The 24666-nt window shown below is 47.9% G+C and overlaps 1 protein-coding gene across 1 annotated transcript in view; it reads right to left on the bottom strand.

Moving 5' to 3' along the window:
* Nucleotides 1–24666, bottom strand: part of LOC140467071 (uncharacterized) — a 157434-nt gene that overhangs the window by 77538 nt on the left and 55230 nt on the right. Inside the window, exons 16-27 of the mRNA XM_072563131.1 lie at nt 22728–22883; nt 20663–20855; nt 17982–18166; nt 17133–17288; nt 15481–15636; nt 13612–13804; nt 12771–12955; nt 11934–12089; nt 11302–11494; nt 7688–7872; nt 2611–2761; nt 1740–1869 (exon numbers count right to left, since the gene is read on the bottom strand). Of these exons, the coding sequence (XP_072419232.1) occupies nt 1740–1869; nt 2611–2761; nt 7688–7872; nt 11302–11494; nt 11934–12089; nt 12771–12955; nt 13612–13804; nt 15481–15636; nt 17133–17288; nt 17982–18166; nt 20663–20855; nt 22728–22883 (2039 nt within the window). The remainder of the gene's footprint in view (nt 1–1739; nt 1870–2610; nt 2762–7687; nt 7873–11301; nt 11495–11933; nt 12090–12770; nt 12956–13611; nt 13805–15480; nt 15637–17132; nt 17289–17981; nt 18167–20662; nt 20856–22727; nt 22884–24666) is intronic.

Consider the following 24666-nt stretch of genomic DNA (forward strand, 5'->3'; position numbering starts at 1 on the left):
TCTTCTATCAGCTTTTCCACTGCGGGATGATCTGAAATATTTACAATAACTAAATTACCAGAATCACCATAACTAACACCAAAACCTAGGAAAGGTTTTGGAAAGGATTATAAGGGATAAGATTTATAATCATCTAGCAAGCAACAATTTGATTTCAGATAGTCAACATGGTTTCGTCAAGGTCTTGTCTCACAAATCTCATTGAGTTTTTTGAGTAGGTGACCAAGCATGTAGATGAGGGTAGGGCAGTTGACATGGACTTCAGTAAAGCTTTTGATAAGGTTCCACATGGGAGGCTGTTGGAGAAAATGCAGAGGCATGGGATTGAGGGTAATTTAGCAGCTTGGGTTAGAAACTGGCTTTCTGAAAGAAAGCAGCAAGTGGTGGTTGATGTAAAATATTCAGCCTGGAGTCCGGTTACTAGTGGTGTGGCAAAAGGATCTGTTTTGGGACCACTGCTGTTTGTCATTTTTATAAATGACTTAGATGCAGGCATAGGTGGATGGATTAGTAAATTTGCAGGTGACACTAAAGTCGATGGAGTAGTGGGCAGTTTGGAAGAATGTTACAGGTTGCAGGGGGACTTGGATAAACTGCAGAATTGGGCTGAGGGGTGGCAAATGGACATCAATGCAGCTAAATGTGAGGTGATGCACTTTGGGAAGAATAACAGGAAGGCAGAGTACTGGGTCAGTGGAAAGATTCTTGGTAGTGTGGGTCTGCAGAGGGATCTTGGAGTCCATGTACATAGATCCCTGAAAGTTGCCACCCAGGTTGGTAGTGCTGTTAAGAAGGCATACGGTGTGTTAGGCTTCATTTATAGAGGGATTGAGTTCTGTAGCTGCAATGTTATGCTGCAACTATACAAAACGCTAGTGCAGCCACACTTGGAATATTGTGTACTAGTCGCCATATTTCGGGAAGGATGTGGAAGCATTGGAAAAGGTGCAGAGGAGATTTACCAGGATGTTACCTGGTTTGGAGGGAAGGTCTTATGAGGAAAGGCTGAGAGATTTGGGTCTGTTCTCATTGGCAAGAAGAAGCTAAGAGGGGATTTGATAGAGACATAAAAGATGATCAGAGGATTAGATAGGGTAGACAGTGAAAGTCTTTTTCCTAGGATGATGATGTTAGCTTGTACGAGGGGTCATAACTACAAATTGAGGGGTGATAGATTTAAGACAGATGTCAGAGGCAGGTTCTTCACTCAGAGAGTGGTAAGGGCTTGGAATGCCCTACCTGCTAATGTAGTTAACTCAGGAGCATTAGGGAGATTTAAACAATCCTTGGATAAGCACATGAATGATGATGGGATAATGTAGGGGGACGAGCTGAGAATAGTTCACAGATCGGCGCAACATCAAGTTCTATGTTTTAACTCAGTGCTAGTCACACTGGCCCCATGCTGTTGTGTGTGATTTACCCTGCTTTATACTGATGCACTGTCGTGGAATATTCTTCATGATTAATCTATGAGTGTTAGCAAACCAGTATAGAGGGAGTCTGACTGTGCATTGTAAAGTAACAAGCTGCATTTGGGTCGTTTTGTGTGGTTCCTCCTGGGTTAAAAGCATTGCTGCCTCCACCAGCTTTCACCGCCCACCCCTAATTGCCCAGTTAAGGGTCAACCACATTGCCGTGGGTCTGAAGTCACTTGTCCCAAACTGGGCAAAGACGGCAGATTTCCTTCTCTGAAGGACACTGGAGAAGCAGGTGGGGGTGATGCATTGATGCCATACCTACTGTGGAGGGTATCCCAGGCTCAAAACTATCATCGGAAAACCGCTGGATGAAGGATGTTTTCCCAGCATTGGCATTGCCAACAAACATGATGTTGTAGAGATGGTCAGGATCCTTGGTGATTCCCACCTGTGGAACAGGAGGAGAGATCTCATGAAGGAGCAACACGATTTCAGTTCACAGAATTGCCACTCCCATTGTAACTGGTGCAGCAAGGCCCTTGCCTCAGAAACTGCAGTGGGAGTACAGAGATCACAGTCAGGTCAACATTCCCAGGAGTCGGGGAGCAGTCTGAACAGGTAATGCAGTAACAAGGGTTCAATTATGCAATGCTCTCTCATGGCATTCTCACATCTGCCTTTTTACCACAGAGTTCAAACTGTTTGTTTTAAATCAGATTTCACGCATCACATGGTCCTGACTCAGCAGGAACGCTCATGACAGGTGAGGTACGGGAAAATGGTTTTAAATAGATAAGGGGATGACCAACATGGACACGACAGGCCGAAGGGCCTGTTAAAACCCCAGACGGTCAGATAACCCCAGACAGTGGGCTAACCCCAGACAGTGCAATAATTGTCAGACACTGGGGAGAACCCCTCTTTGAGCAATCCAGGTTTTGCAGACTCCAGACCTCAGTTGGCTGTTCTGGAATTGAACCTGGGACCTTCATGCTGTGAGGCAGTAGTGCTAACCACTGAGCCACCGTGCTGTCTGCAGATTCCCTGCCCTCTCAACACACCAATCTGTCTCGAAAGCTAAGCGGAAGATCAGCCATCTTCTGTGGGACTGAGTCTTTCCCTGAAGTCAGCAGGCCTGGTTCCTACCCCCAGCTACCTCTTTCATTTTCTCTGCTGCTCCAATTCTTACCGAAGTTATTGCTATTTGTTCACTGATTCCATCAACGTCATCGCCCATCGCCATGGTCACATCTTGACCTTCGACCCTCAGGTGAGGGAGTGCAGGACCCTGTCCCAGGTTTTGGGTCACATGCCGTCGGATGGAGCGAGTTCTCTGAAGTCTGTGAGCCACAAATGACAGAGAGAGAACAGAGTTACTTTGCAAGCTGCACAATTAGATCAAGCTGCTATGAAGGAATAGCACAATTTGTTAGACCGTTAGGAACAGAAGGAGGCCATTCAGCCCATTCGGTCTATACTAGCTGTCCATATGGCACCAGGACTTAGCGCCATTCTCTCATCTATTTCCCAAAAGCATGAACACTATTTTAACTTAGTTCATCATCGAAATTAGAAAAAAAGAAAAAGAAAACCGATAGATCTAACAGCATTGACCTAAGCATTAGTACTGGACATGATAAAGGCAAACACAGCCCCCTGGTCCCTACAATGTCATCCTCATTAACACCTCGGGGCTAATGTGGAAATCAGGAGAGTTCTTTCACAGACTACTCAAGCAACAGCCTGGGATCAGAGAGTATACCCGAAAGACAATGTCCCAGACACAACCATCGCCATCTTGGTTTTGTCCTGTCCCACTGGCAGGACAGATTCAGCAGAAGTACTGGTGACACAAAGGTACACAGTCAGGAGGGAATTGCCTGGGAGTCGTCAACATTGACTTTGGACCCCATAATGTCTCACAGCTTCAGGTCAAACATGGGCAAGGAACCCTCCTGCTGGTTCTCACGAGCCTTCCTCCCTCGGCGAATGAATCACTACTCCTCCATGGTGAACAACTCTCGGAGGAAGCATGGAGCGTGGCAAGAGCAGAGAACGTACTCTGCCTTAAACTTCCAAGAGTGGTCCGGTAGCACCAGTGGTTAGTTAGCTGTCGAGAAGGATGTCAACCAAACCGCCCCGTGGCCCAACATTTCAACTCCCCCTCCCACTCTGTCGAGGACATGGAGGTTCTGGGCCTCCTTCACCGCCGCTCCCTCACCACCAGCCGCCTGGAGGAAGAACGCCTCATCTTCCGCCTCGGAACACTTCAAGCCCAGGGCATCAATGTGGACTTCAACAGTTTCCTCATTTCCCCTTCCCCCACCTCACCCTAGTTCCAAACTTCCAGCTCAGTTACTGTCTCCTTGACTTGTCCTACCTGCCTATCTCCTTTTCCACCTATCCACTCCACCCTCTCCTCCTTGACCTATCACCTTCATCTCCTCCCCCACTCACCCATTGTACTCTATGCTACTCTCTCCCCACCCCCACCCTCCTCTAGCTTATCTCTCCACCCTTCAGGCTCTCTGCCTTTATTCCTGATGAAGGGCTTTTGCCCAAAACGTCGATTTTACTGCTCCTTGGATGCTGCCTGAACTGCTGTGCTCTTCCAGCACCACTAATCCAGAATCTGGTTTCCATCATCTGCAGTCAATTTTTTTCCCAGAAGGATGTAGCTGCCAGTCTAGGAGAGGAAACCTACTTTATTCCATTTCAATCAATCTACCTGTCACAGATGTGTTAATTTATATCAGAAATTGTGGGAGTGACCACTGTACACTGCTCTTGTAGACATGGTCTTGGATTTACATTGAGGATACTGTCCATGTATGCTCCAGATTAGCCATGCTTTCATCACGCTAATTAATCAACAATATTTATTTAACTGACAATATAGAAATATGCCCAGCTATGACTCAGCCCCAAGAAGCAGAACCAATCCAATATGCTAATTACCATCCAATCAGCCAACTTGCCATCATTAGTAAATTTTTCAGACAACAACTTGCTGATAAGACCATAAGACATAGGAGTGGAAGGAAGGCCATTCGGCCCATCGAGTCCACTCCGCCATTCAATCATGGCTGATAGGTATTTCAACTCCACTTACCCGCATTCTCCCCGTAGCCCTTAATTCCTTGTGACATCAAGAATTTATCAATCTCTGCCTTGAAGACATTTAGCGTCCTGGCCTCCACTGCACTCTGTGGCAATGAATTCCACAGGCCCACCACTCTCTGGCTGAAGAAATGTCTCCGCATTTCTGTTCTGAATTTACCCTCTCTAATTCTAAGGCTGTGTCCACGGGTCCTAGTCTCCTCGCCTAACTGAAACAATTTCCTAGCGTCCACCCTTTCCAAGCCATGTATTATCTTGTAAGTTTCTATTAGATCTCCCCTTAATCTTCTAAACTCCAATGAATGCAATCCCAGGATCCTCAGCCGTTCCTCATATGTTAGATCTACCATTCCAGGGATCATCTGTGTGAATCTCCGCTGGACACGTTCCAGTGCCAGTATGTCCTTCCTGAGGTGTGGGGACCAAAACTGGACACAGAACTCCAAATGGAGCCTAACCAGAGCTTTATAAAGTCTCAGTAGCACAATGGTGCTTTTATATTCCAACCCTCTTGAGATAAATAGCGTATTTATTGTAATATTAGGAAATATTAGGACAGACAAGCAAAGCTTGGATGAAGAAGGAGGTTCTCAATGGAGAGGTGGAGAGGTTTAACAATGGAATACTAAAGCATGGAGGCTTAGCAACAGAAGGCCTGGTGACCAATGGGAATTGCAAATGTGTTGGAGTTAATTATCCAAAATTCCCTAGGATCAGAGTGCCACGTAGCAAGTTTAAACCCCCTATTCAAGGAAGCTTGGATGGCAGAAGCAGGGAGCTATAGGCCAGTTAGCTTGCTGTTCAAGCATGAGAATCAATCAGTAAAGAAATTATAGCTGTGCAGCTCGAAAAGCAGGGACTCTTTAAGAGTCAGCATGGTTTCATCAGAGGGCAAGAATGTTGAACCAATTGATTGGAGGTGTTTGAAGGAACAGCGTATGCTGGTGAATAAAGGGGCATACTGTCATTGGATTTTCAGAAGGCATTTGATAAGATGCCACATCAAACGTTATTAGAAAAGATGAAAACTCACGCTGTAGGCGTAATTTATAGCAGGGACAAAAGACTGGGGAACTGGCAGAAAGCAGAAAGTATGGAGAAATGGGACATTCGCAAGATCATAGATCATTGAATCCCCGACAGTGTAGAAACAGGCCCTTCGGCCCAATAAGTCCACACTGACCCTCTGAAGAGTAACCAACCCAGGCCCATTCCCCTACCCTATTACTCTACATTTATCTCCACTAATGCACCTAATCTACACATCCCTGAACGCTATGTGCAATTTACCACGGCCAATTCACCCTAATCTGCACATCTTTGGATTGTGGGAGGAAACCGGAGCACCCGGAGGAAACCCACGCAGACACAGGGAGAAGGTGTAAACTCCACAACAGTCAGTCACCTGAGGCTGGAGTCGCTGGCGCTGTGAGGCAGCAGTGCTAACCACTGAGTCACCGTGCCACCCAGAGGTGGGCAAATGTTGTGTTTGAAGGTTGGACTGAAGAATATCAACAAATCAACAAGTCTCTCTGCGGGAATAAAAGTTAAAAGTTGCAGATGCTGGAAATCTGAAATAAAAACTGAAAATGCTGGAGAAACTCAGCAGATCTGGCACCATCTACAAACTGTGAATTCTGAACTGTATGTACCATCTGCAGTGCAGAAACTCACCAAAGATCCTCAGACAGCCCTGTCCAAACCCACAACCACTTCCACCTAGAAGGACAAGGGCAGGAGATACATGGGAACACCACCCCCTGCATGTTCCCTTCCAAGTACTCACTATCCTGAACTTGGAAATACATGACCGTTCCTTCACTGTCACTGGGTCAGAATCCTGGAATTCCCTCTCTAAGGGCATTGTGGGTCAACCCACAGCAGGTAGACTGCAGTGGTTCAGAAAGAAGCTTAACACCACCTTCTCAAGGGGTCAATAGGGATGGGCAATAAATGCTGGGCCCAGCCAGTGACACCCACATCCAATGTAGGCATAGAAAGGTCACAACTGGACTTGAAACATTAATTCTGTTTCTCTTTGTTGTGAAGTTGACAGACTTGCTGAATTTCTCCAGCACTTTCCCATTTTTTTCAGTCCAATCCATTTGATCTCCCAAACAGTGTTGTTAAATATCGTTGAGAGAATATGACATTTGCTTTAGACAGATAGATTCCCTACAATGTGGAAACAGGCCTTTCGGCCCAACCAGTCCACAACAGCCCTCTGAAGAGTAACCCACCCAGACCCATTCCCCTAACACTATGGGCAGTTTAACATGGCCAATTCACCTAAGCTGCACATCTTCAGACTGTGGGAGGAAACCGGAGCACCTGGAGGAAACCCACGCAGACACGGGGAGAACGTGCAAACTCCACACAGACAGTCGCCTGAGGCAGGAATTGAACCCGGGTCTCTGGCGCTGTGAGGCAGCAGTGCTAACCACTGTGCCACCGTGCCGCCCCTTTACAGGGGCTATCTCTTTCAATGATCAGAAAAGAGTAACATAAATATCGTAGGTAATTCATCACATTGCCCATCACACCCTGGATGGGTTACTCTTTGGAGAGTCGGTGTGGACTTGTTGGGCCGAAGGGCCTGTTTCCACACTGTAGAGATTCCATGATTCTATGAAAAAAAAGTCCTTATCTGTATGTGAAAGGATGACCCCTAATTGTCAAACAGTGCAAGATGGCGCAGTGGCTCAGTGATTAGCACAGCGCCAGGGACCTGGGTTCGATTCCCGCCTTGGGCGACTGACTGTGTGGAGTTTGCACATTCTCCCTGTGTCTGCGTGGGTTTCCTCCGGGTGCTCTGGTTTCCTCCCATAGTCACAAGATGTACAGATTAGGTGGATTGGCCACGCTAAATTGTTCATCGTGTCCAGGGATGTGTAGGCTAGGTGGGTTAACTGGGTCTAGGTGGAATGGTCTTTGGAGGGTCGGTGTAGACTTGATGGACCAAATGGCCTCTTCCTGCACTGTTGGGATTCTATTAAAAGACATGTCTGTGAAGTTACAAAAACAAACTTTTGTCTGTATGAAGAGACACGAGCTTAACGAGCTATACGGTGTATATGCAGGGCTGGGACAAATGCAGAGTGTGGGGTATTCACAATGTATATGGGTGTGTGTACAGGCTCCCTTACCCTTCTCTCTCCTCTTGCCGCGCTGCTTCCTCCTGCTGATGTACCAGCTGATCCCGGGCTTCCTGAAGCTGCTGTTGGATCTGCTCCAGCTTCAGCTCCAGCTCCTGATTGGTCACTTTGAGGTTTTGGGTCTCAGTGATGGCCGCCTCTTGTTTACTGCGCAGAGAGACAAGCTCCTCCTGTAACTGGGAGCAGGGACACACACAGGGACCACATTCAGTCACCTTATATCACATCACAATTCACAAAACTTACCCTGGGAGCTGTTAGACTGTCTGCCCCTGACTTGCCCACTCTCAGGGAGAGGGTGATGGAATGCCACTGGCCTAGATGTCAAGGTGAAGGGTTGAAAGACAGGGATTCAGTCATGCCTCAGCAGCTTGTGGAATTTAAATTCAGTTTGCATCAAGCTGTGCGTGGATCCCCGGTACGCAAACACCAAGTGTCACTACGTACTGAGGTTCTACCTGTCCCCGGTGTTGCGAAGGATGGGCCTGGCCTCGCTGCCGCGGAACGCTCCGAGTAGTTGGACCGTTCCGTATCACCTGTCCTTCATGGAGAAATTTATGAAGAAAAACACCTTTGACCACAAGTCCATCAGGAAGTGGTCAGCACGTAGTGTCCTTGAGACCCTTCGGGAAAAGGAGAGGGCGGATCCTGTCGAGCGGTTCCCTGAGCAGACTGTCAAAGCCATTTGGCAGAATGCCTCATCGCCAGAACTTTCCAACAAGCACCAAGACGTGGCTTGGCTGGTGGTGAGAAGAGCTCTGCCTGTGAGATCCTTTATGCACGCCCGGACTCTCTGCCGCACCGCACGCTGCCCTCGAAGTGGCTGCGGGGGGGACGAGACTGTCACATACCTCCTTCTGGAATGTGCCTATGCAGAGGAAGTCTGGAGAGGAATGCAGTGGTGCTTGTCGAGGTTCGTCCCGAGCAGCGCCGTGACGCGGGACTCCGTGCTCTACGGCCTGTTCCCCGGGACTCACACCGAGACGAACATTAACTGCGCCTGGAGGATCATCAACTCGGTGAAGGACGCTCTCTGGGCGGTCCGAAACCTGTTGATCTTCCAGCTGAAGGAGTTGACCCCGACCGAGTGTTGCAGACTGGCACATTCCAAGGTCCAAGACTACGTGTTGAGGGACGCGCTGAAGCTTGGGGCAGCTGCCGCCAAGGCGCGGTGGGGAAAGACCACTGTGTAAGATCGGCCTGCCGAAAGAAGAACAGGGGGCCCATACAGACGTTTTTTTGGGCTCTGCTGATGCCTCAGCCAAATATATGTATATATACAAGATTGAAAAAATGCACAGGATTGTAAAGGACAAGAATAAAGTCGAATCTGTGTTTGTAAATATGGACATATGTATGGCATGATCCAATGTACAGACCATCAAATCATTTATGAATAAAGTATATTTTTGAAATAAAAAAAAAAAAATTTAAATTCAGTTAATTGTCGAGGTTCGTCCCGAGTAGCGCCATGACATGGGACTCCGTGCTCTACGGCCTGTTCCCCGGGACTCACACCGAGACGAACATTAACTGCGCCTGGAGGATCATCAACTCGGTGAAGGACGCTCTCTGGGCGGTCCAAAACCTGTTGATCTTCCAGCTGAAGGAGTTGACCCCGACTGAGTGTTGCAGACTGGCACATTCCAAGGTCCAAGACTACGTGTTGAAGGACGCGCTGAAGCTTGGGGCAGCTGCCGCCAAGGCGCGGTGGGGAAAGACCACCGTGTAAGATCGGCCTGCCGAAAGAAGAACAGGGGGCCCATGCGGACGTTTTTTTGGGCTCTGCTGATGCCTCAGCCAAATATATGTGCATAAGATTGAGAAACACACAGACCTGTATATAACAATGATAAATTCTGATCTGTGTATGTAAATGTTGACATATGTATGGCATGACCAAATGTACAGACCATCAAATCATTTTATGAATAAAAGTATATTTTTGAAATAAAAAAAAATAAATTCAGTTAATCAAGTCACACTAAGACCAATTATAAAATGCTCACCAATTGTTGTAAACACCCATCAAGTTCACTAATAGCCTTTAGCGAAGGAAGTAAACCATCCTTACTCGGCCTGACCTCCAGATCCACAGCATTGTGCTCACACCTTACCTGCTTTCTGAAATGGCCGAGCAATCCACTTCGTTCAAAGGCCATTAAGGATGGACAAAAGTAGCATACACGCCCCGAGAAAGAATAAAGGAAGATCTCTCCGTCCTTGCCCTCCATCTGAGACTTGGTAAGGAGTTGGAGAATTTGGGCCTTGCGGCAGTTTCCTGTGCCCCCCTCCAAAGAGCCTTCCAAGAGACATCCTCATTAATAATGTCGCAAAAATTACATTCCGAGCCCGTCCTTGAGAGTGCTTACCCTCCAAAACCTCTCTGCTGGTCTCTCGAAATCATTCCTCCACCTTCTCTCTGTTGCTCCCAGCTTCTCACCACCTTGGACCCCTCCCTCTTTCTGCATCCATCTTCGTCTGACACTGTTCACTGTTCATTCCCTGCCCACCAATCCCCCATCGCACTGTGAGGCTGCTCTACAGTCATAGTGATGTACAGCACAGAAACTCATTCCCGCTGAGCTGATATCCCAAATTAATCTAGCCCCATTTGCCAACACTTGGCCCATATCCCTCTAAACCTTTCCTATTCATTTAACCATTCAAATACCTTTGGAATGCTGTAATTGTACCAGCCCCCACCACTTCCTCTGGCAGCTCACACCATTCATGCACCACCCTCAGTGAGAAAATGTTGCCCCTTAGGTCCCTGTAAGTCTTTCCCCTCTCACTGTAAACCTCGGCCCTTTTGGTTTGGACTCCCCTACCCTGGGAAAAGACCTTGGCTATTCACTCGATCCATGCCCATTATGATTTTCTAAACTTCTATAAAGGTTATTCTTTGGCCTCTGATACTTCAGGGAAAATAGCCCTAGTTTATTCAGTGTGTCCCCTGTAGCCTTCTCCCTATACCAAACACCTTCTTCACTACCCAGTCTACATGTGACTCCATCTTAAAGGTACTCTGAACATGGATCCCAAGGTTGAATGATTCAGCTCGTTACAGAGAATCATAAAGTCATACGGTCAGACAGCAGGGAAACTGACCCTTCAGTCCAACGTGTCCATGCCAGCCCAGTTTCCCAAACTAAACCAGTCCCATATCCCACTAAACCTTTCCTATTTGTGTACCTGTCCCAATGTGCATTGTCCTCCCTTCAATCCCACAGTGCTGGGAAGCTGAAGTTACATCCTCACCTAAGTTCCAAAAAAACACCCCTCCCCAGAATCTAAGAGGAAACATGTAATTTAAGGTCATCAGCCAAGTGTCAACCATTCTGTCAATGATACTTCCCCAAATTGTGTTGAGTTAACGTTCCCTACAGGGGAAGTTGACACAAACTGAGGCCTTCGGTGAGAGACTGTCTCCGGTTCACTGAGGGTTTCAGGCCTGTCTCAGGCCCTTTGTCCCTCCGCTCAGTGAGGAGACCTGAGTGTCTGGGTGGGGACTGCACTGGGGGGAGCCAGTTCCTGTTGGACTGAGGCCCTCCCTCCAACCTCTGCTCTCACGGTGGAGACACCTGCTTCCTGGGCCCAGTTACCTCTTTCATTCTCTCTGCTGCTCCGTCACTTCCTGCAGACGCTGCTGGTTCCTCACTGACTCCATCTCCATTGCCACCTGTTGCCATGGTTACATCCGGGCCTTTGACCCTCAGGTGAGCGAGTGCAGGATCCTCTCCCAGGGGGGTCGGTTTTTGGGTCACACGGCGTCGGATGGAGCGAGTTCTCTGAAGTCTGTCGAGGAAATTCAGAGAGAGAGAGAGAGAGAGAGAGAGAGAGCGATGTTATTTTGTGTTCAACAGGAGTTTATGCAACACGACTGATGATCTGAACATATACACTCCCCTCCCCAACACCAGAGGGAGAAGGGAACACAAAATATATTCAGTGTAAAAATAAATTGGATCAATGCCTGACTCAGTAGATTGGTTGAAGCAGGTAAAAGGCTCAAACAGCCAGTCACTGATGCTCTGTAACTCTGCTGGGGGGAGAATTTAAGACTTCAGCAGTTTCAGCCTCATGGGAGTATGGGGGAAGAGTGATTGGATGATGTGTGTCCTGGGTAAGGAGCTGGGAATTTGCGTGAGATGTTGGATTGGAGAATTCAGGGATGGGGAATGAGTGAGAGGATCGAACGCTCAGTGGGACACACACCCTCTTGGGAGCCTCTTACCCTTCTCTCTCCACCCGCTCAGCTGCTTCCTCCTGTTGATCCACCAGCTGATCCCGGGCTTCCTGAAGATCCTGTTGGATCTGCTCCAGCTTTGCCTCCAGCTCCTGATTGGTCACTTTCAGCTTCTCAATCTCAGCGATTGCCTCGTTGTGTTTACTGCACAGAGAGAAAAGCAAAGAGTCAGACAGACAGGGAGAGAGAGACTCACTGACAGAGAGACTGTAGGGAGACATTTATTGGTAGATTTCCACATTCATTGACATTCCAATCCCAAATCCCATACCAGCTCCCATTCCTGCAGTTCATCAGGAATGTCCTACCATTAGGATCTACAAGGCCTGACTGAATTATTGTGTGTTTGTGGGAGCACACATTGGCAAGATGCACACCAGTTGGTTGGTTTGTGTACATAGTGTATCATTAAGATCTAAGACCATACTGAGATGACAGTGATTTCTTCATCTGTGAATAGGTTTTATTTCTTATAATTTTAAATGTCTGCTCCATGTTCCAAATCTGACTCTGGCTCTGTCCACTAATTCTTTAATTTTCACACACCCAGTCAAGTACAGCGGACATCGAAATTTACCAGACTTGTACAATCAACCACAGAACACTTGAACTGTACATTCACAATAGGCGTGGACATATGAAGTAAATGAATGCACACACACTGAGGGGTATGTATTCAGTCTGGGAAACAATAATTCAACCTGTTGGAAAAGCTCAACACATCTAGCAGCATCTGTGAAGAGAAATCAAAGTGAACGTTTCAGGTCCAGTGCCACTTTGTCAGAATCCTGCGCTCAGTATAGCAGCATGTACAGGCCCTCTTACCCCTCTCTCTCCTCTCGCCGCGCTGCTTCCTCCTCTTGATCCCCCAGCCGATCCCGAGCTTCCTGAAGATCCTTGTGGATCTGCTCCAGCTTCGTCTCCAGCTCCTGATTGGTCACTTTGAGTTTTTGGGTCTCAGTGATGGCCGCCTCATGTTTACTGCGCAGAGAGACAAGCTCCTCCTGTAACTGGGAGCAGGGACACACACAGGGACCACATTCAGTCACCAGTAGGAAGGCAAAATGCACAACAAGTACATTGTAAACCATCTATCTGCACCTCTCACACAGCCCAGCCTTCCTCTGTATCTCTCACATCACTCATGTCCTTTCAGTCTCTCTCATTATTCATCCACTTCACCTGAGGCTTCATCTCTCAGACACTGTCTCTGACTCTCTTTGAGTCTTCGGTCTCTCTTAACCATTCCATTCTCTCCAAAAGACTCCAATCCCATTGTGCTGGGAGGCTGAAATGTTCAGCAAGTTATGTCCCCACCGAATTTCCAAGTAACACCCCTCCCCAGAATCTAAGGGGAAACTTGTTTAACTTAAGGACATCAGGAATGTGTCAGTTGTTCTGTCAATTAGACTTTCCCAAATTGTCTTGGTTTAACGTTCCCTGATGGTGGAGTTGATACAAAGTGAGGCCCTCTTCAGGTGAGAGACTGTCTCCGGTTCACTGAGGGTTTCAGGCCTGTCTCAGGCCCTTTGTCCCTCCGCTCAGTGAGGAGACCTGAGTGTCTGGGTGGGGACTGCACTGGGAGGAGCCAGTTCCTGTTGGACTGAGGCCCTCCCTCCAACCTCTGCTCTCACGGTGGAGACACCTGCTTCCTGGGCCCAGCTACCTCTTTCATTCTCTCTGCTGCTCCGTCACTTCCTGCAGACGCTGCTGGTTCCTCACTGACTCCATCTCCATTGCCACCTGTTGCCATGGTTACATCCGGGCCTTCGACCCTCAGGTGAGCGAGTGCAGGATCCTCTCCCAGGGGGGTCGGTTTTTGGGTCACACGGCGTCGGATGGAGCGAGTTCTCTGAAGTCTGTCGAGGAAATTCAGAGAGAGAGAGGGAGGGAGAGAGAGAGAGAGAGAGAGAGAGAGAGAGGGAGAGAGCAATGTTATTTTGTGTTCAACAGGAGTTGATGAAATGTAACTAGAACATAGAACATAAACCATTACAGCACAGTACAGGCCCTTCAGCCCTCGATGTTGTGCCAATCTGTGAAACTAATCTGAAGCCCATCTAACCTACACTATTCCATTTTCATTCATATGTTTATCCAATGACCATTTAAATGCCCTTAAAGTTGGCGAGTCTACTCCTGTTGCAGCCAGTGCATTCCACTCCCTTCCTACTCTCTTAGTAAAGAAACTACCTCTGACATCTGTCCTGTACCTATCACCCCTCTATTTAAAGCTATGCCCCCTTGTGTTCGCCATCACCATCCTTCGAAAAAGGCTCTCACTGTCCACCCTATCTAACCCTCAGATTATCTTAACCGTCTCAATTAAGTCACCTCTCAACCTCCTTCTCTCCCAAGAAAACAGCCTCAAATCCCTCAGCCTTTCCTCGTAAGACCTTCCCCTCCATACCAGGCAACTTCCTAATAAATCTCCTCTGAACCCTTTCCAAAGTTTCCACATCCTTCCTATAATGCAGTGACCAGAACTGTACCCCATACTCTAAGTGCGGCCGCACCAGAGTTTTGTACAGCTGCAGCATGATCTCATGGCTCCGAAACTCAATCCCTTTACTAATAAAAGCTAACACACCGTATGCCTCCTTAACAACCCTATCAACTTGGGTACAAGTTGATGTAACTGTGTGGAGTACTGAAGACAGTTTTGGTCTCTTTGCTTGAGGAGAGATGTGGTTGTACTGGAGTCAGTTCAGAGGAGGTTCACTCGATTGATCCTAGGGATGAGGGTTTTTTTGTTATGAAGAGAGATCGAGCAGTTTAGACCAACGCTCCCTGGAGTTTAGAAAAATGAAAGGAGATCTAATTGAGGTCCATAAGATGGTAAAAGGGGATTGACAACGTAGAGATAGAAAGGATGTTTCTTCATGTGGAGCAATTGAGAATGAGAGGTGGTAGTTTTAGGATAAGAGGTAGCCGAACTAAAACAGGGATGAAGAGAAATTACGTCCCTCAAAATGAGTGTGAATGTGTGGATTAACTATCCCAGAGCACTGTGGATGCTGGGAAACTCAGTAACTGGAAGAAGGAGCTAGACAGACTTTTCATTTGTGCAGATTAATGGACAGCAGGCAGGAAACTGAAGTTCGGCCCAAAATGAGAGCGGCCATGGTCATATTGAGTGGCAAAGCAGGCTGGAGAGGTTGTTTCTGATACCATGTTCTTCTGCTTACTGTCTGCCATGACATCCTTTCCTCTCATTGGTGGAAAAGAGCCAAAGTAAAATTAGAATAACATTCATTCCAATTTATTGGTCAATAAGTTGATTGGCTGAAGCAGCTCCAAGGTAGGCAGACCATCACTGTTGCTATGTAACACTGTTGAAGGGAGAATTCAAGAATCCAACCAGGACCTGAGAGGGTTCCTGGTCACTGGGGGTGTGTGGGAAAGTGATCGGAAGATGTGTGACCTGGGTAAGCAGCTGGGAATGTGTGTAAGACATCGGATTGGAGGATTCAGGGATGGGGAATGAGAGGATCGAACGCTCAGTGGGGCACACCACCTCCTGGGAACCTCTCACCCTTCTCTCTCCTCTCGCTCAGCTGCTTCCTCTTGTTGATCCACCGGCCGATCCCGGGCTTCCTGAAGATCCTGCTGGATCTGCTCCAGCTTTGTCTCCAGCTCCTGATTGGTCACTTTCAGCTTCTCAATCTCAGCGATTGCCTCGTTGTGTTTACTGCACAGAGAGAAAACCAAAGGGTCAGACAGACAGACAGACAGGGAGAGAGAGAGAGTCACTGACAGAGAGACTGTAGGGAGACCTGTATTGTTCAATTTTCTCATTCATGAACATCCCAATCCCAAATGCCAACTCCCGTTTCTGCAGATCATCAGGAATGTCCTGGCATTCGGATCCACAGGCACTGACTGAATCAATGTGAGATTGGGCTTTGATATTCCTCCTGCCCCTGTGCTTGTTGTGTCTGGGGGAGGAGGTGTACAATTGACAAGGTGTGTTCCAGTCGCATGGGACAACAATATCAGATCCAACACCAACATCATGGTACACAGAGCTGTGGTGGTTCCCACCCTCCTGTACGGCTCTGAGATGTGGACTGTCTACAACAGGGACCTCAAGGTGCTGGAGCAGTCCCACCAACATTGCCTCTGCTAGATCCTGCAAATTCACTCGGAAGAAAGAGGCACCAACAGCAGCTGCTTTAATTCGGCCCCCATCCCCAGCATGAAGGCACTGACTCCCCTTGATCGGTTTGGATGGGCTGGCTATGTCATCCACACGACCAACACAACCTGCCTCAAGCAGGTGCTGTACTCCCAGCTTCGAAATGGCAGGCGAGCCCCGGAGGACACAGGAAGGGCTTCATTCAGACCCTCAAGGCCTCACTGGTGAAATGCGACATTCCCACAGGCCCCTGGGAATCACTGGCCCAAGGTAGTCCAAAATGGAGGAGAAGCATCCGGGAAGGGATGGAGCACTCGAGACTGACCGTCAGGAAAAAGCAGAAGCCCGGGGGTAACAATGTAAGGAGCGCACGCCACATCAATGCCCCACCCACCCCACCCACCCCACCCCATGACCACTACCTGTTCCAGTGTAACACATCGGTCTCTACAGCCACATTCAGACTCACCCTGAGAGACGGAGAGAGTCATCCTCATCTGTGAGGGAGCGCCGATGATGATGAGATTCTGTCTCAGATCATCAGAGATGACACTGGTTTTTTTTTAGATTAGATATCCGACAGTGTGGAAACAGGCCCTTCGGCCCAACAACTCCACACCGACCCTCTGAAGAGTAACCCACCCAGATCCATTTCCCTCACACTAATGCACCTAGCACTACAGGCAATGTACCGTGGCCAATTCACCCGACCCACACATCTTTGGACTGTGGGAGGAAATCGGAGCATCCAGAGGAAACTCACACAGACACGTCTTTGTGTGAACAGGTTTTTTGAAAAAATATTTTAAAATGTCTGCTCCATGTTCCAAATCTGACTCTGGGTCTATCAGTCAGTTGTTTACTTTTCCCAGAACCCACATCCAGACTCGACCAATTAACCACAGTGAGCATCAAAACTAACTAGACTTGTTCAATGAACCACAGAACAATGGAACCGTACATACACAGTGTACATGTACAGAGGCAGTCAATGGAATGCAGACACAGTGAGGGAAATGTACTCAATATGTGTACACACTCTCCCTTACCCTTCTCTCTCCTCTCGCTCAGCTGCTTCCTCTTGTTGATCCACCAGCCGATCCCGGGCTTCCTGAAGATCCTGTTGGATCTGCTCCAGCTTTGTCTCCAGCTCCTGATTGGTCACTTTCAGCTTCTCAATCTCAGCGATTGCCTCGTTGTGTTTACTGCACAGAGAGAAAAGCAAACAGTCAGACAGACAGGGAGAGAGAGTTACTGACAGAGGGAAGGGTTACTGGACACATCCATTTCAACGCTATCTCATACACCGGCATCTGAATCCCAAATCCCAGACTAGCTCCCGTTCCTGCTTTTCATCAGGAAGTTCGGAGATTGGAAACGATAGGCCCTGACTATCCCACAGTGAGGTTGGGTCTGAATACTCACAATACCCCTGTGTACATAGTGTACAGTGTGTGTACACGTTTTCAGGGTGTTCACAGGGAGCCGAGTGTGTCTGCAAAGTGTCGCATGTGGATTATAATGTCCCTACAGTCGGGGATGTGTCTATGAAGTCAGTGGCATGTGCACACTTTGTAAATCTTGTATCTCAACCTCAGCAGAGATGACATTAATTTCTGTGTGCGCGATCGTTTTCATTTCCAATAGTTTGAGGTGTCTTGTTCCACCTTCCAATTCTGACTCCCAGCTTGTCTGATCTTACTTAATCTTGAGATAACCAATTATCTTGAGATAATCCAGACATAACCAATTAATACAGAGAGCATTAAACATAAACAGACTTTTACAATCAATCAAAGAACAATTGAACAGAGCAGACACAGACCACACAGAAACAGTCAGTATATGGAATTTGTACACAGTGCATATAACGATTCTCAGCATTCAGAGTTTGTTACCCCTCTCTCTCCTCTCGCCGGGCTGCTTCCTCCTCTTGATCCCCCAGCCGATCCCGAGCTTCCTGAAGATCCTTGTGGATCTGCTCCAGCTTCAGCTCCAGCTCCTGATTGGTCCCTTTGAGTTTTTGGGTCTCAGTGATGGCCGCCTCATGTTTACTGCGTAGAGAGACAAGCTCCTCCTGTAACTGGGAGCAGGGACACACACAGGGACCACATTCAGTCACCAGTAGGAAGGCAAAATGCACAACAAGTACATTGTAAACCATCTATCTGCACCTCTCACACAGCCCAGCCTTCCTCTGTATCTCTCACATCACTCATGTCCTTTCAGTCTCTCTCATTATTCATCCACTTCACCTGAGGCTTCATCTCTCAGATGCTGTCTCTGACTCTCTTTGAGTCTTCGGTCCCTCTTAACCATTCCATTCTCTCCAAAAGACTCTAATCCCATTGTGCTGGGAGGCTGAAATATTCAGCAAGTTATGTCCCCACCGAATTTCCAAGTAACATCCCTCCCCAGGATCTAAGGGGAAACCTGTGTAATTTAAGGTCGTCAGCCAAGAGTCAATTGGACTTTACCAAATTGTCTTGGTTTGGACATTTAGAATTGTCACAGCTTTAGAGGGTTACAGGATAGCCAAGAAATAACTCCAAACTGGCCAGAGGAGATCTAGGAGGGGACACAAAAAGCCTTGGCGGGAAGGAGTATTGAAAACCCAAAGGTGTTCTACACTTACGTGAGGAATAAGAGAAGGATCAGAGAGAGGGTAGGGCTGATCAGGGATAGTGGAGGGAACTTGTGCCTGGAGTCTGAAGAGGTAAGAAAGGCCTGAAATGAATTATTTTCTTCAGTAATCACGAGAGAGAGGGACCTTGTTGATGGACCAGGCAAAATTGCTTGAGCAGATTGATATTAAGGAAGTGGATGTGCTGGAAATTCTGGGAAGCATCGGGATAGATAAGTCCCCAGGGACAGACCAGATATATCCAAGGTTATTACGGCAAGCGAGGAATGAGATTTGCTGCACCTCTGGCGATGGTCACCAGAGAGTACTACTCCATGGGAGATTAACTGGGAATTACAGACCAGTCAGTCTTATGTCTGTGGTAAACAAGGGACTGGAAAGGATTCTGAGAGATAGGATTAATGACGATTTGGAAAATCATAGTTTGATTAGCGATAGTCAGCATGGCTTTCTGAGGGGCAGGTCATGCCTCACAAGCCTTATAGAGTTCTTTGAGGATGTGACGAGACACGTTGATGAAGGTCGAGCAGTGGATGTGGTGTATATGGATTTCAGAAGGCATTTGATAAGGTTCCCCATGGTAGGCTCATTCAGAAAGTTAGGAGGTATGGGATACAGGGAAATGTGGCTGTCTGGATACAGAATTGGCTGGCTGAAAGAAGACAGCAAGTGGTAGTGGATGGAAAGTTTTCCGCCTGGAGGTCAGTGACCAGTGGTGTCCTGCAGGGATCTGTTCTTGGGCCTCTGCTCTTTGTAGTTTTTATAAATGACTTGGATGAAGAAGTGGTAGGGTGGGTTGGTAAGTTTGCTGATGGTCGGTGGTGTTGTAGATAGTGTCGAGGGCTGTTGCAGGTTACAACAAGACATTGACAGGATACAGAGCTGGGCAGAGAAGTGGCAGATGGAGTTCAACCTGGATAAATGCAAAGTGATTCATATTGGAAGGTTGGATTTGAATGCTGAATACAGGATTAAAGACAGGATTCTTGGGTAGTGTGGAGGAACAGCAGAATCTTGGGGTCCACGTACATCGATCCCTCAAAGTTGCCACCCAAGTTGGTAGGGTTGTTAAAAAGGTGTATTGGCTTTCATTAACAGGGGGATTGAGTTTAAGAGCGGCGAGATTGTGCTGCAGCTCTATAAAACCCTGGTGAGACCACACTTGGAATATTGTGTCCAGTTCTGGCCACCTCATTATAGGAAGGATGTAGATGATTGAGAGAGGGTGCAGAGGAGATTTATCAGGATGCTGCCTGGATTGGACGGTTTGTCTTATGAAGAGAGGTTGGGTGAGCTTGGGCTCTTCACACTGGAGAGAAGGAAGAAGAGAGGTGACATGATAGAGGTGTACAAGGTAAAGGGAGACTTGGATAGAGTAGATAGCCAGAGACATTTCCCCAGCGCAGAAATGACTGTATCAAGGGGTCAGAGTTTTATGTTGATTGGAGAAAGGTATAGGGGAGATGTCAGGGTAGGTTCTTTATACAGAGAGTGGTGTGTGTGTGGAATGCACTGCCAGTGATGGTAGTAGAGTCAGAGACATTAGGGACATTTAAGAGACTGCTGGACAAGTATGTGGATGACAGTAAACTGAGGGGTGTGTAGGTTAGGTTGATCTTAGATTAAGATAAATGATTGACACAACATTGTGGGCAGAAGGGCCTGTACTGTGCTGGACTGTTCTATGTTCTATGTTCTATTAACATTCCCTGATGGTGGAGTTGATACAAAGTGAGACCCTCATCAGGTGAGAGACTGTCTCCGGTTCACTGAGGGTTTCAGGCCTGTCTCAGGCCCTTTGTCCCTCCGCTCAGTGAGGAGACCTGAGTGTCTGGGTGGGGACTGCACTGGGGGGAGCCAGTTCCTGTTGGACTGAGGCCCTCCCTCCAACCTCTGCTCTCACGGTGGAGACACCTGCTTCCTGGGCCCAGCTACCTCTTTCATTCTCTCTGCTGCTCCGTCACCTCCTGAAGACGCTGCTGGTTCCTCACTGACTCCATCTCCATTGCCACCTGTTGCCATGGTTACATCCGGGCCTTTGACCCTCAGGTGAGCGAGTGCAGGATCCTCTCCCAGGGGGGTCGGTTTTTGGGTCACACGGCGTCGGATGGAGCGAGTTCTCTGAAGTCTGTCGAGGAAATTCAGAGAGAGAGAGGGAGGGAGAGCGAGAGAGAGAGCGATGTTATTTTGTGTTCAACAGATGAGCCATAAATAAAGAGGCTGCTGATTGGATCAGCTCTGTATGAGGGCAGGAGGGAGAGGGGGTTCAGGGACAGACTGAGCACCGATCAGCGGCGACTATGTGAATGCAGTAGGGAAGGATGAGTCAAAGGGAGACTTGCATTAACATTGCAGTTTTATCATCCCTTGGGACAGCCTACAGTTCTGCATTACACACATTTTTGAACCATCAAAATGTATAGCATGGAAGGAGGCCAATATGGAACTGTCCACTCTGCTCCCACTTTTCCAGCTCATGTTCCATCACCTTATGGGTGATGGAATGCAGCAATTTGAGTTCATCTCCACACAGGCACAGTCGGTTCATTTAAGATGCCCCTGGACAGATGCAGGAGTAGGTGGGGAGCAGAGGGATACAGGTGCTTAGGAATTGGGCAACAGGTTTAGACAGTACATTTGGATCGGCTCAGGCTTGGAGGGCCGAAGGGCCTGTTCCTGGGCTGTACATTTTCTTTGTTCTTCCAAATACATGATTGCCCCATTACTAGTTTCTTGCAAGCTCCAGTTTTCTCCAACATTACAAAGACACAGCTAATCTCTGCACTGACAGACCTCTTAACCATACCCTCTGTATTCAAGGGCAAATCATTGACACGTCCCACAAACAGCAGGGAGTGTAGGACTGAGGGCTGGGGAATCCCCCTGACAGCCACAGAAACACTCACCCATCATTACTCTATACTCCCTCGTTCTGAGCTGCTTTTGGATCGATCTTACTAGTCTGCCTTGGATCCTGACGGTTTTAACATTTGTGATCCGTGTGCCACATCCTGCCAAATACAAAGCATTGCTCAAGCTGATATAGACCAAATCCAACACACTGCCCTCATGGACTGTCCTTGTATCTCAAGCATTCAGTCACACTAGTCAAATACAAACCTCCCTGAACAAATCCATGCTGACAGTCTGTGATTAATCCGTGTCTTTCTGAACAAAGATTTATCCTCTCCCTCAGAATTCTTTTTCCAATAACTTCAACACCCACCGAGCTTGTGGACTGTCATTTTCCAACCTTTCTCATATTCGTTTCTTCTCAAACAGTGGGACAATGATAGCTGACCACAAGTGGACCCAGAGAGGATCGGAACTGATGGTCACAGCTCAAACCATCTGCTTACCTTTGCATGTCATACCGTGTCAATGTAATCTTGCTCGCCCTTTGACCTTTCCCTGGCCTCCATTCCCCACTTTGTTCTCTCTACATTTCTCCATGCTTAAAATCCATCAAATGTTCGACTTTCTCTTCAGTTCTGAAGAGACACACTGGACTTGACACATTAACTCAGTTTCCCCGGGGCCAGACCTACCAGCTTTCTCCTCACTTTTCCAGTTTCCTTTCTACTGAAGGAAAACGCAGGAGGATCCATGAAGAGGTCAATGAAGAAATGGCGAGCTGTTAACTGAGGATTTGGGATCTGTTTTCACTGTAGAGGAAGAAGTTAAAAAACTAGTGGGAGAAGGGAAGGTAGAGACCAAATCTTCAATCAGTTGATTGACTGAAGCAGCTCCAAGGGTAAACAGCCAATCACTGTCGCTATGTAACTCTGCTAGGGGGGAGGGGGGATTCAGGATTTCAAACATCCAATCAGAATAGAGGCATCCTGCCCGGTGGGGGTGTGGGTACAATGATTGGTGGAAGTGGATCCCAGGTAAGGAGCCGGAATGTGTGTGATACGTCAGCTTGGAGGATTCAGGGATGGGGAATGAATGAGTGGATTAACCACTCAGTGGGACACACCACCTCCTGGGAACCTCTCACCCTTCTCTCTCCTCTCGCTCAGCTGCTTCCTCTTGTTGATCCACCGGCCGATCCCAGGCTTCCTGAAGATCCTGCTGGATCTGCTCCAGCTTTGTCTCCAGCACCTGATTGGTCACTTTCAGCTTCTCAATCTCAGCGATTGCCTCGTTGTGTTTACTGCACAGAGAGAAAAGCAAAGAATCAGTCAGTCAGGGAGAGAGAGAGAGTCACTGACAGAGGGAAGGGTTACTTGACACATCCATTTTAAGATTAATTTACACATCATCACCTGAATCCCAAAACCCACATGAGCTCCCATTCCTGCTGTTCACCAGGAAGTTCTAGAGATTGGGAACCACAGGCACTTACTGTCCCACAGTGAGGCTGGGTCTGAATATTCCCACAGCTCTGGTACAGGACATGGACACATTGGGTACACATCCAACCAATGAGCAGGTTATGTCCACAGTGAGTGTACTCTGGATGGGGGATTTCAATGTCCACCACCCAGAGTGGCTCAGCATCAGCGTTACTGCTCAATCTGGTCGGGTCCTAAAGGACATAGCTGCTAGACTGGCTCTGCAGCAGGTGGTGCGGGAACCAACAAGAGGGAAAAACATACTTGACTTCATCCTTACCAAACTGCCAGTTGCAGATGCATCCATCCATGACAGTATTGGTAAGAGTGGCTTTCATTAGCAGGGGGATTGAGTTTAAAGTCTGCGAGGTTGTGCTGCAGCTCTATAAAACCCTGGTGAGACCACACTTGGAATATTGTGTCCAGTTCTGGTCTCCTCATTATAGGAAGGATATAGATGAGGGTGCAGAGGAGATTTATCAGGATGCTGCCTGGATTGGAGGGTTTGTCTCATGAAGAGAGGTTGGGTGAGCTCAAGCTTTTCACTCTGGAGAGAAGGAGGAAGAGAGGTGACGTGATAGAGGAGTACAAGATAATGAGAGGCTTAGATAGAGGAGATAGCCAGAGACATTTCCCCAGGGGAGAAATGGGTGTCACGAGGGGTCAGAGTTTTAAGGTGATTGGAGGAAGGTTTAGAGGTAGGTTCTTTCTGCAGAGAGTGATTGGTGCATGGAATGCAGTAGATTCAGAGACATTAAGGACAATGAAGCCACTGTGGGACACGCACGTGGATGGCAGTAAATTGAGGTTAGGTTGACCTTTGAAGAAGATAAATGCACGGTACAACATCGTGGGCCGAAGGGCCTGTGCTGTACAGTTCTATGTTCTATGAGTGAACACCACACAGTCATTGTGGAGACAAGTGCCTGCCTTCGCACTGAGAATAAAATCCAACAAGCTGTCCAGGCATTATCACTGTGCTATCACCGTGCTAGACAGACTTTAAACAGATCGGGCAAATCAAGACGGGCCATCCCTGACATGCTGTGAGCCCTAGAAGTGTACTTTCAGCAAAACCTGTGACCTCAGGGCTCCTCATATCCCCCACTCAACCATGACATCAGGGGGTCAACCCTGGTTCAATGAAAAGGGCAGGAGGGCATGGCAGAGGCAGCACCAAACACACCTGAAAATAAGGTGGCAACCTGGTGAAGCTACCAAACTGAACTACTTGCATGGCAAAGAGCGTAGGGAGCAAGTGATGGACACAACTAAGCACCCCCACAACCAGAGACATGATACTGCAAAGCCTATGGATCCTGACAATGTTCTGGCAATAACACTGAGGTCTTATAGTCCAGAAAGTGCCACTCCCCGAGCCAAGTTGATCCAGTTACACTGACCCAACAATGCGGAACATTGCTCATGTACACAAAAAGCGGGACAAATCCAACCCAGCCCATTACCACCCCACCAGTCTCCTCTCGGTCCTCAGTGAAGTGATGGAAGGTGTCAGTAACTGTGCTGTCAAGCAGCACCTGCTCAGCAATAACCTGCTCAGTGACGCCCAGTTTGGGTTCCCCCCCAGGGTCACTCAGCTCC

This window comes from Chiloscyllium punctatum, chromosome 45 (assembly GCF_047496795.1).
Source record: "Chiloscyllium punctatum isolate Juve2018m chromosome 45, sChiPun1.3, whole genome shotgun sequence".
Lineage (NCBI taxonomy): Eukaryota > Metazoa > Chordata > Chondrichthyes > Orectolobiformes > Hemiscylliidae > Chiloscyllium > Chiloscyllium punctatum.